This window comes from Salvia splendens, chromosome 4 (assembly GCF_004379255.2).
Source record: "Salvia splendens isolate huo1 chromosome 4, SspV2, whole genome shotgun sequence".
Taxonomy (NCBI): domain Eukaryota; kingdom Viridiplantae; phylum Streptophyta; class Magnoliopsida; order Lamiales; family Lamiaceae; genus Salvia; species Salvia splendens.
The window spans coordinates 21,914,067-21,925,516 of NC_056035.1; the positions used below are offsets into that span (position 1 = coordinate 21,914,067).

Sequence of the window (11,450 nt, forward strand, 5' to 3'; positions counted from 1 at the left end):
CCACCTTTCAATGTCTTTGACCGCCTTCCAACCATCGACATGTTTGAATTCTTTGTTGTTGTCGTCAAAAAAGACTCGCATAGCCGCTCTCAGAATGTCAGCTCCACTGGCTCCGCTATGGTTATTCGCCGCTTCATTCTTGTAGATCCCGCAAAAAATTTTGACATCTCTGTCGACTCGGTCAAAATGACTGCGGAGCATCTTCATGGTGCGGCAGCGGGACCCCTTTGGCTTGTTCTCGTTGTAAGCGTTGGTGACCTTTTCCCAAAAACACTTGCGGGTTTGTTGATTCCCGACGATGGGATCGTACGAGACGCTGACCCAAGCGTTGAACATTGTCATCGTGTCCTTGCGACTGTATGGATGACCCAAGTGTTGAACAGAGTCATCGTGTCCTTGCGACTATATGGATGACGGCCTACATCTTCCTCCTCCTCGGCCGCCTCTTCCTCCGCGACCCCCGGAGCTTCCACCGCCTCGTCCTCCTTCCGGATTGGGTTCATCCGGAAAATCCTCCCTAATTTGGGATAATTCCTGCGATTGCCTATACCTCGGGGCGGAGTGATGAGAGTATGCATCCACATCAAAATAGGGTGGTTGGTACGCCGTCGGCGTCGACGAGCCTTGGGTGCCCGGCGTCGACGAACCGGAACCGGAAGCACCCAAGACATTGTACATTCCCTCAGTCGCCAAATGTGTTCAAGTCATAGCCGCCGAAGCCGCCAGAGTTTTCATCGCCGGACATTTTGAGATGAAAATTGGAGAGGTGAGATGAAAATTGGAGAGAAAAGAGAGATGAATTGAGAAGAATAGATGTGTGTTTGTGTGTATAATGAGAATGAAAGAGGAATATTTATAGAATAATAAAGGAAAAAAATAAAAGATTAAAATATTACCGTTGAACGGTAATATTACCGTTTTTTAATTTTTATTTATTTATTTATTTATTTTTATGAAAATCGAATTTAAAAAAAATATTTATTGCGTCAGCATGACGACATCCACTCGCGGGCCAACCCACCCTCCGGGCCGAGACGCCCCCCGAGACGAGACCGAGATGGATGTCTACATCGCCGTCTCGCTGCCGTGTTGTCTCTCCGAGACGAGACCGAGATGGGGGCGAAACGCGTTGCAGATGCCCTTACTACTGCTACTTTTACTCCTTCCATCCCACAACCACAATAAGAGTAACTCTTATTGTGGACACGCATTTTAAGAAATGTAACAATTAGTTAGTTGAAAAAGTTGGTGGAATATAAGATCCATTTTTTTTGTATTAATTTTATAATAAAAATGTGAGTGAAGTGAACTAGTGAAATGTGAGACCTATTTACCATTTATTGTTAAATGGTAAAAATGAAGTGTGTCTCTTATTAGGGACAAACCAAAATTGTAAAGTGTGACTCTTATTGTGGAACGGAGAGAATATTATTTTATCATTATTATTATTATTAAAATATTACTCCATCTGTTGCATAGTAGTGGAGACATTTCTTTTCGGCACGAAGATTATAAGAAAAATTGTGTTAAGTTGGTTAAGTAAATGAAGAATTAAGTAGGAAATAGAAAAAGTAGAGAGATGAGGAGGGAATAAAGTACGTGAAAAGAAACGTGTTGACTTTTACTAAAAAGAGAAATATGACTCTACTACTATAGAATGTACTAAAATGACAAAATGACTCTACTACTATAAAACATGGGGAGTAATAATTATTACTTTTCCGGTCATTAAAAAGCATGAACATTTGAATTGACACGTGATTTAATGCATAATTGGAAAAGTAATTAAGAGAGAGATAGAAACAAAAAGTTTAAGAAGTATTGTTAGCGGAGAATAAGTCCCACCTTATTAGAAATAAATGATTTAATAACACTAAAAAATTTATACTTTTTAGGGACGGACTAAAAAGCAAAAAGTTTGTATTTTTCAGAAACATAGAGAGTATTATTTTAGTTAGATCCTCTTAATAAATGATAACAGTCGGTGTTGAGAACGAGTTTTTAATTTAAATCGTGCTAGCCCTTTGTGTTCCAATCAATTACGGCTCACTAACTGATAATGACTCAAAATCTCTAGTCCAAACGTACTAAAATGGGCCGAATATGAAATTTCGGGTTCATAATTTACAACGTTCTGTAATTACATTCGAGAATGTCATTTTGGAAAATTAATTTTCTTATTGTATGAACGTAGTTTGTGCGAAGACAGAAAATATGGCACTGCGTATTCTTTGGGGGTCAATAAGGTCATTATTGAGGGTTTCGGGCCAACTTTACTCGAGCTACAGATTAATTGATTGAGTGCAGGCTAATTGAGTTGTGATTTTAACTAGTGACGGACGCAAAAATAAATTTTGGCAGGTCTGCACTAAAATTTTTCATAGTATATATATATAGGGTAGTGATATAATGAAAGCCACATATCTAATACAAACTCAAAACTTTAATCTGTTGGGTTACAAACCTATCCCACATCGGATAAGTGGGGGAAGTTGGAAGGTGTATATAATCCTGTCCAACCCCAATTAGTTTGAGGCCTTTCGGGAGTGACCCAAAAACAAATCCGTGCGGGCTTGACCCAAAGCGGACAATATCAAACTAATGTTGCAGTCGACGATCCTAACAAGTGGTATCAGAGCTTAGGTTTTAAGAGGCAGAAATCACGATGGGGATCGGCGAGAAAATTGTTGTAGAGAAGTTCGACGGATCTGATTTCGGATTTTGGAAGATACAGATTGAGGATTACCTGTACGGTAAAGATCACTAGAAACCTTTAAAAACCAAACCCGAAAAGATGGAACAGGAGTAGTGGGAGCTGCTGGACAGAAAAGCGATGAGCGCGATTAGGCTATCGTTGTCCAAGGATGTGGCTTATCACACGACTGCAGCAAAGTGGACAAAGGAGATGATGAAGATCTTGGAGGACATGTATCAGAAACCATCAACGAAAAATAAGGTACATCTGAATAGACGATTGTTTAATTTTAGAATGCAAGAGGGAAAGCTGGTGCAACAACATCTCAACGAGTTCAACATGATTACTTCGCAACTGAACTCGGTTGATATAAAATTCGATGATGAAATTCGTGCCCTGATTTTGCAATCGTCTCTGCCTGAGAGTTGGGCTGGTACAGTGACAGCAGTTACTGCTGTAGAGACAAACCTAACAGTTGACAGAGTAAGAGATCTGATGATTGGTGAGGAAGTTCGCTAGAGAGAATCATGATCTTCTACTTCGGGATCAGCATTGAATACAGAACAGAGAGGCAGATCGAAGGGAAAGCAAAATCGTGGAAGATCATATTCCAGAGGAAGGAGCCAATCCAAGAAGGATTTGGATAAAGTTAAATGCTGGAATTGTGATGAGTTTGGGCATTTTAGAAATCAGTGTGAGGCACCGAAGAAGTATAAGAATAAGGATCAGAAGAACAAGAAGACAACAAACGCTGTCAAGTCTAATGACGATGGCGAGGCGTTGGTCTTGAGTGTCAGTAGTCCGATGGAATCGTGGGTATTGGATTCTGGAGCGTCGTTCCACTCCTGCAGCAATGTGGAGATAATGGAAGACTACATTTCTGGCGATTTTGGGAAGGTACATCTGGCTGATGACGAGCCCTTAGATATCGTGGGAAAGGGAAACGTGAAGGTAGTGACGTCCAATGGATCCGTGATAAAACTGAATGGAGTCAGACACATTCCTGGATTACAGAGAAGTTTGATTTCGATTGGGCAGCTTGATGCAGAAGGGTACACTGTGACGTTTGGCTGCAACAATTGGAAGATTACCAAGAGAGCAATGATAGTAGCTCGAGGTAAGAAGGAGGGTACGTTGTATACCACAACTAACTCCAAAGATTGCATTGATATTGCAAGTCAGGCAAATAATGCAGATTTGTGGCACTGTCGTCTTGGCCACATGAGCGAGAAATGGATGAAGATAATATGCTCAAGAGGTTTACTGCCTGGCCTGAAAACTATTGAAGTTGGCCTGTGCGAGGATTGCGTGTTTGGGAAACAGAAAATGGTGAGTTTCTCAAGAGGAGGCAGAAAATTGAAGACACAAAAGTTGGAGATGGTCTACACTGATCTATGGGGACCAGCACCTGTGAAGTCCCTAGGAGGCTCTGAATATTATATGACTTTCATCGACGACTCTACTCGAAAGCTATGGGTTTATTTTTGAGCCAGAATTCTTGTTGCTCCGAGGCCAAGAAGAAATAATTGGGGGATCTAATTTCTGTATCATTATTGCTTGAGAATTATCTGCAAGGATTACAGCCTTTATAACAAGATGCGATTTACATATAGTAAATACAACAATGGAATCCTATTCTATTTAAGGAACATGATCAATTACAAATCAATCATATTAATTCTATGATTTCTTTCCAACACAATATATAATATAAATAGGAAATAAATAAAATTAAAGTCGCTGATTAACGTGGAGTTGAAAAATAATTTACTTAGTTAACATGTATGGAGTACTCCCTCCGTCCCAAGAAAGATGACCCTTTCTTGGGCGATACGAGATTTTATATAGTTTTATTTTATGCGAAACTGCATTTTTTTCTGCATGTGTGAGACTGTATTTTTTAAAAAAAAGTTTTTTCCTCTTTTATGCATGTCCTTCCCCTTGAGCGGGTGGTGGTGATGAAGGTGAACCTTGTTTTGTTTTTCTATACATGACAGCTTGACGTTTATGGTTTTCTTATTCATTTTTTTGGTCTTGTACTTATAAAGGCAATGTTTCATTTGTGTTTACATTTATTTTCAATTAATACAGAAACTGTAACGCCCCACTTTTTGAACCCTAATTTTTTCGAACCCTAAAGCACTTGCATTTAATGCTTTTAATGTCGCGAAGCCCGTGGATTAATTGTCGAGTGGAATTGTTGTTGGATATTTTTCGTGACCTAATTTTGAGTTGAAATTTTGACTGGGTCAATTTTGTTGAATATGTGACGTGGTTGCTTTGATTAATTGATGTGGAGTGAAGTTAAATGTTTGTGAATAATTGATAATTTATTATTAGAGCTAGAAATTGTGAAGTAAAACACAATACAAACTTAAATAATTCCTTTCCGTGAGAAATATTTATTGGACTCAATTCGTAAGTTGGATCGAATAAATTGAATAAATAATATAAAAATTCAGTCCGCGATAAATAAATTATGGGCTGCACAATTTAAATAAAATACAAAGGACTGTGAGTTAAACTAATCTAATTAATTTTGACTTGTTGACTTGGTCACCAAGCTGCATTAATTCAAATTTTTAATTAAAGATTCTGCAGAGATTTTCCTCCTCTATGATGAGATTTTCCTCCCTCTATATTATGCACTCCACAATCAGTCTCTCTTCCCTGCAGCAAGAAACCAAGACCTATTCTTTCAACTTCTATTCAAGGTAATCTTGCAAACTCATTCAATCTTCTTGCTTTTGCAACCGACGAGTACAAAATCACAATTTATTTACTCATGACATAATTGCTTGGCATCACAGTTTGAGAGGAAAAGCAAAACTTGCCGTGAATCAAATTTCTTTTGCTGCTAGGCAATTTCTTCTCCCCAAAGGTACATCAATTCCCCTCTACAATAGCCTCAATTTTGTGCATCTCATAAGCTCTGTAACCAATCTAATAATCTGGTAATCAAAACAAAACCGAATAAAAGATTGAACATTTAACGAATCGGAATCAAGTAAGAACTTAGCTTCTGGGTAAATCGGGGCTGTTTCGGGAATGGGAACGGATCTGCCAAACCAGCGGACAACTCTGGTCTCGGCGCTGGAAACGATGATGGAGCGGCTGCTCGTGGAGACGATGGCGCGAGAAGAGAGTGTCCGTCAATTGGGGTTTTATCTTTGTTTCATTCGTTTCCGCTAGAGTTTAAATTTGGGGAAGAAGAAAAGGGGGATTGAGAGAGAAAGGGAGAACGACGGATCTGGAAAGAGGAAGTGTTGATTTCATTACCGTAAAACAATTTTTTTTTATTATTAGTTGAAGACGTTTTTCCAAAGTTTGAATTTGAGACCGTATTTGTGTTTGTCAAAAAGGGGAAGAAGCATTGGAATTTATATATATATATATATATATATATATATATATATATATATATATATATATTCCTTTAATAATTGATGATGGTTTTAAAATAGTGGTGGAAGAGTATACGTGTACACATATAGTGTTGAATGGGAATATGTGTTTCTAAATTGTTTTATTCATTTAATACAATTAGTATTTTATACTAAAGTAGAAAGGGATAAGAGTATATGTGTACGTGTACGATGGAGTATTTTAGTTCATTTTTCTTACTCCCTTTTGGCCTACTTAATTTAATTGGTTTAGGCCTGCCTTTTATGCGATTTGTTGGGGCGTGAGCTATCGGAATTATTCGAAGTACCTAAGTTTCTAATTAAGAAAGTTTATAATCTTGATCGAGAAAATAATTGGAGACATAGGATGCATGCATTTTATTTATTTATTTAAAAAGTGTGTTGATTTATGTATTATCTAAATGATAAAGGTGAATCATCGCAAGTGAAACGTGATACCAAGGGGAATAAAGTGCTTGTGAATTAAGCAATCGAGGTGGGCTTTCTTTTACTAAACTCTTTTACGCTTTCAAAAGTATGATTATGGTGGAATAAGGGTGGTTTAAATTGTTATGTCATGCCATGTTTGTTTTGATGATGAGATTGTCGTCTGATGCCTAGTTTGTGAGTTCGCTCCATTAGGCTATAGGGCTATGTTGAGATTGTTGCTTGATACCTAGTTTGTGAGTTCGCTCCATTGGGCTATAGGGCTATGTTAAACGAATTCGGGTTTGAGTAGGGCTGCAAACCCTATCAGGCTAGTGTACACAGGTGGGATCGTGAGCCGTCCTTGCTAGTCGGCCGGTCTCGTGGGCGAATAGTGTGGCCACACTTTCGTCGCACTATGGAAATAGGATGTGATTGAATGATTGTTGAGAAAGTGAGGAGATTGTTTTGACTGGTCAGTCTATGAAATTGTTTTGTGATACTCGATGATATTTATTTTCTAAATGTAAAACTCGAGTTCACTATGGTATGGATGACATAACTTTCATCAAATGTTTTCGGCATAAGCCACTGAGTATGTTAAGTACTCAGCCCTGCATGTGTTTTCCCTATGTGCAGGTTGAGCGGCGACGAGCAATTGGTGGTTTTGAGCAAATTTAAAATTGAAGCATGTTTTGGTTAGTCGTAAACTACGAGTGTCGTTGTGTCTCCATACATGACGTCACTCTTTCTTTTGAACGCTTCCGCTGAGACATTGTTTTTACTCATCATTCATTTAGCTTTGAACCTAATTATTTGGATAATGTCAACCTCTTGGCCCTTTTTATTAAATATTAATTATTGGTCAAACTCTTTATTGAAACCCTAGTTTCCTTCGTCTGTTTATTAAGTTCTTTTAATCACGATCGCCCGTATTTATTAACTCTAAAGGGCGGTCATGAAAGAAACTATATGAAAAGGCCAAATGGAAAAGGTGCAGAGGTAATGAGTTGTGTATTAACCTCTCACCGTTATAAATTTATAACGTTTAGCTGCCATTATCTTCATTATTAGCATAATAAAAAGTCGAAATTAAGTTTTGCAACTTAAACTGAGAATTCTTCCCAAAATCTTCATAATAATTTTTTTCCAAAACTCTCCCTTTATATATTTGCAGGAGTATAGATTTAAAAAGGGTTAATAACTTACTTTAACATGTGGTGACACTTTAAAAAATTTTGTAAAGCTAAAAGTGTCACCGAGGGTTAATAACTTACTTAACATGTGGTGACACTTTTAAAAATTTTGTAAAGCTAAAAGTGTCACCGTTTAAGTAGGTAGTAGAGAATGACTTTTTCTACTATTATCATTATATTCAAGCTAAAAGTGTCACTGTTTAAGTAGGGAGTAGAGAATGACTTTTTCTACTATTATCACTATATTCACTTAAGAATAACATCTCCTATTTATTTAATCTTCTTCATCTTCAAACTTTAATGCAACGGTCATTCTTCTAAGAAGTTTTTTTTGTAAGAGCATCCACAATGGATGCATAGTGGAAGCCCTAGTAGTTGCTACATAACATGCCCCCCCCTTCTTTTTGTAATGGTTTGACCCTAGTGGGTACACTATCAATTAAACTCAATTTGCTTTTAATTTTTAATATTATAATTTTTTTATTTTTTTTAATTAGTAAAATACCAAAATATATTATATTAAACATTACAAAATTTGAAAAAAACACCTACATTACTTAATTAAAAAATTACATCGTATTTAGCAAAAAAAACATTACTAAATTAAATTACTAAATTACTTAAAAAAACATTTAAAAACTTTAAAAAATCTACATTGCTAAATTATTAAAAACCTAACTAGTCATCTAAGTTCAACTTCTGGCTCAAGTTCTTGATCATCCTCTCAGTTCTCCGTCGGGCATCCGGATCGAATTCAGTATGAATGTTGTTTTGTGCGTCAAGTATAAATCTATACTCAACCACCTAGCGAAAACCACCAAACTCATCGATCGCTGAGGCCACGAGCTGAGTAAACGGAAGAGGCGCAGCCTGTGGGGGAGCCGATCCAGATGCGGCCGCCTTTGCCTTCCCTTTGGCTTGGGCTTTGGCAGCCTTGGTGCCAATGGGACGTCTAAAAGTAGACATATAGGCTTGCCGAAACTCCCTTCCGGCTCAGCGTTCAGATCCGCAGGAGATGGGCCGCTGCTCGTGTAACCGCCAGCGGCGGTGTTTTTCATTCGTTTCGCAGCTGAGGAGGATCCAACCGGTATCCCTCCGTTGAACTTCGCCTTGTCCTTCAAGATCAGCCAAACGTTGTACAACTTGAACTGGTCGAACTGCGAATGGTACTCGGACATTGACTTCTTGAGGACATCCTCCATGCTCTCACCGCTGCCCCTTGCATCCTTGTTCCTGTTATAGATATAGGAGAAGTTGTTGACGTGGAGCTTGATCCGATCCCAACACTTGCGAAGCTGAACCTTGGTCCGCTTGTACGCCCAACTCGGTTTCACCTCGTTGTATCTGGTCTCAATGCGATCCCACATCCTGGCCGAAGTCTGGTTGTTGGACTCCGATATATCGACCCAACATTGAGCCACCTTCATGTACTCCTCCAACTCGTACTCAGTACGCTCTTTTGCATACTCTTCGATGGGCTCTTTGGATGGGAGTGGGACTAGGACAGATGGCGCACTTTCCTTCCACGCCATCTTCTTCTTCCTCCTCGGCGGCTCAGGGGCAGGAGGTTGCCCACAACTAGGCTCCATGTCCTCAACCCGATACGCGTCGGTGTCGAAGAACGGATCGAACTCAGAGTTTTAAACAAAAGTGAACCCTACAGATCCACGAGTCTCAACCCAGTAGTCTTCGTGGCCGGGCAACCGGGCACCGCTGCCGCCGCCGCCGCCAAACATCGGCATATCGTCGTCGACGCCATGGGGGTTTGGGAATTGACTCGGATCCATTCTTGAAAGTGTGAAAATGAGAAAAGAGAAGAGAAAGTGAGAGGAGTAGAGAACATTAGTGTGTGAAGTGAAGAGAAAGTTGGGTATTTTTATAGTGGTTTAATTAGGGTTTAAAGAATTTTTAAAAAAAATAAAAAACAAAATGAAAATCGCCCGATCTCACGCCCGATGGATTGGGCGATCGGTCACTCCCGAAGATGCCCGATGTCTGCAATGGATGCCCGACGATGCCCGAGCCCGATCTCAGGCGATCGGGCATCCATTGTGGATGCTCTAATATTAATTTTCAATCCCTTCTTTCCCATTAAATCTCTAACAATTTAGTCATCAAAGATATTAACTAGGTTAGGGATAGCACAGATTTTAATGCATAATTGGAAATGTAAGATAGAATGAGAAGAAATAGTTGAAATGATGAAGTGGATAGTGAGACCCATAAATAATAAAGTAAAAGAGAAGGAGAAAAGATTTCCATAATTTGATATGAACTATTTCTATAAGACGAACGAAAAGAAAACACACACGATTTTTGGATTATGATTGATGTAGAAATCATCTAACAATAAAAAATAAAATCATATCACACAAACTCTAATCTTGGAGGCGGATGAAACAATTGTTCCCGAAGGTGGACCCCATCGTCCCCTCACCGCTGGCCGACTTGAAGCTCACCGGCAAATCCTCGCACAGAACCCTCAGCCTCTGCGGCCTGTAGAGCACATCCGTCCCCGTGAAATTGGCGTCCACCGCCACCCTCACGCTCACCACCACCAACCCGCCGCTCCAGTCCGCCACCAGCGTGGGCGGGACCCAGCTCTGGTCCTTCAGCGACGGTACCGTCACGTTCACCCCGAACCTCTGCGTCTTCCGCACCTGGAACGCCTCCACCGGCACCATGCCCAGCATGGAGTCCTTGTAGACCACGGTCGAGACGCCACGCTCGAACCGCACGTCCAGCTCCGTGTTGACGTTCGCGACCTCCATCTCGAGGCTCCAGACGCCCGAGAAGGAGGTTGCGGTGGCGGAGAAGTTGGAGACCTTGAGCGAGGCGACGTGGAATTCGGGGACGGAGGCGCCGAAGAGGAACCACATGATGAAGGACATGGTGAGGATGGTGGAGACGAGGAGGAGCATGAGGATGAGGAGGACGCGGGCGAAGTTGGCGCTGCTTTCGCATTCTTTGCGGCAGTATTGCTGGTAGTAGTAGTCATTGTGGGTATACGGGGGCCCGTACGGGGGCGGCGGGTAGGGCTGGTAGGGTTGGTATGGGTAGGGATTTGGGTATTGGGGATATAGCGGCGGCGGGGGTTGTGGTGGTGTTTGTGATGTTTCGCCGCCTTTGGTGGCAGGTGAGGGGTCGTCTTTCTTGGGATGGTCTGGCGGAGAATCCTTGTTCTTGGAGGCTCCCATTTTGGGATGTTCTCTCTCCCCTTGATGTGATTGGGATCAGGGAGAGGGATGTGGGTGGAAATGAGGAAATGAATTCCTTGTAGAAATGAGTAGGGATTGTGGTTTGATTGGTATGTTGGTATTTGGGGGATTAATGGAATAAGGCGTTGGACGTGTAATCCGTGGAGGAGAAGAGTCAACCACTGCTCAAATGGATGCCCCTAATTTTAGGACAATATTGGAGGTGGGATATTATATTATTAATCCAATGGAATTCTCTTTGCACACCTCCAATACAGTACGCCATGTTCAAATCTGACATGTTTTTACCTTTTGAAATGCCCACTGCCTTGAAGACGCATTTATCTTTTTATCATTTTAAGTATACGACAATAATTTATCATAATTACATTCTAATATAAATTGATATATATATAGGAATGAGAACATGTGGAATCAAAACGTGTCTTTAAATCACGGATACAGGAAATGCTCCTTCCATTTCGTGGTAGTGGATGCTTTTATTTTCGGCACGTGGTTTATGAAATATTGT

At 40.3% G+C, this 11,450-nt stretch overlaps 1 protein-coding gene across 1 annotated transcript; it reads right to left on the reverse strand.

Moving 5' to 3' along the window:
* Positions 1 to 10,099: 10,099 nt before the first annotated feature.
* On the reverse strand, positions 10,100 to 10,918 carry LOC121800830. Its single transcript, XM_042200329.1, has one exon. It carries the CDS (start codon positions 10,916 to 10,918, stop codon positions 10,100 to 10,102), a length of 819 nt encoding a protein of 272 aa, XP_042056263.1.
* Positions 10,919 to 11,450: the final 532 nt, after the last annotated feature.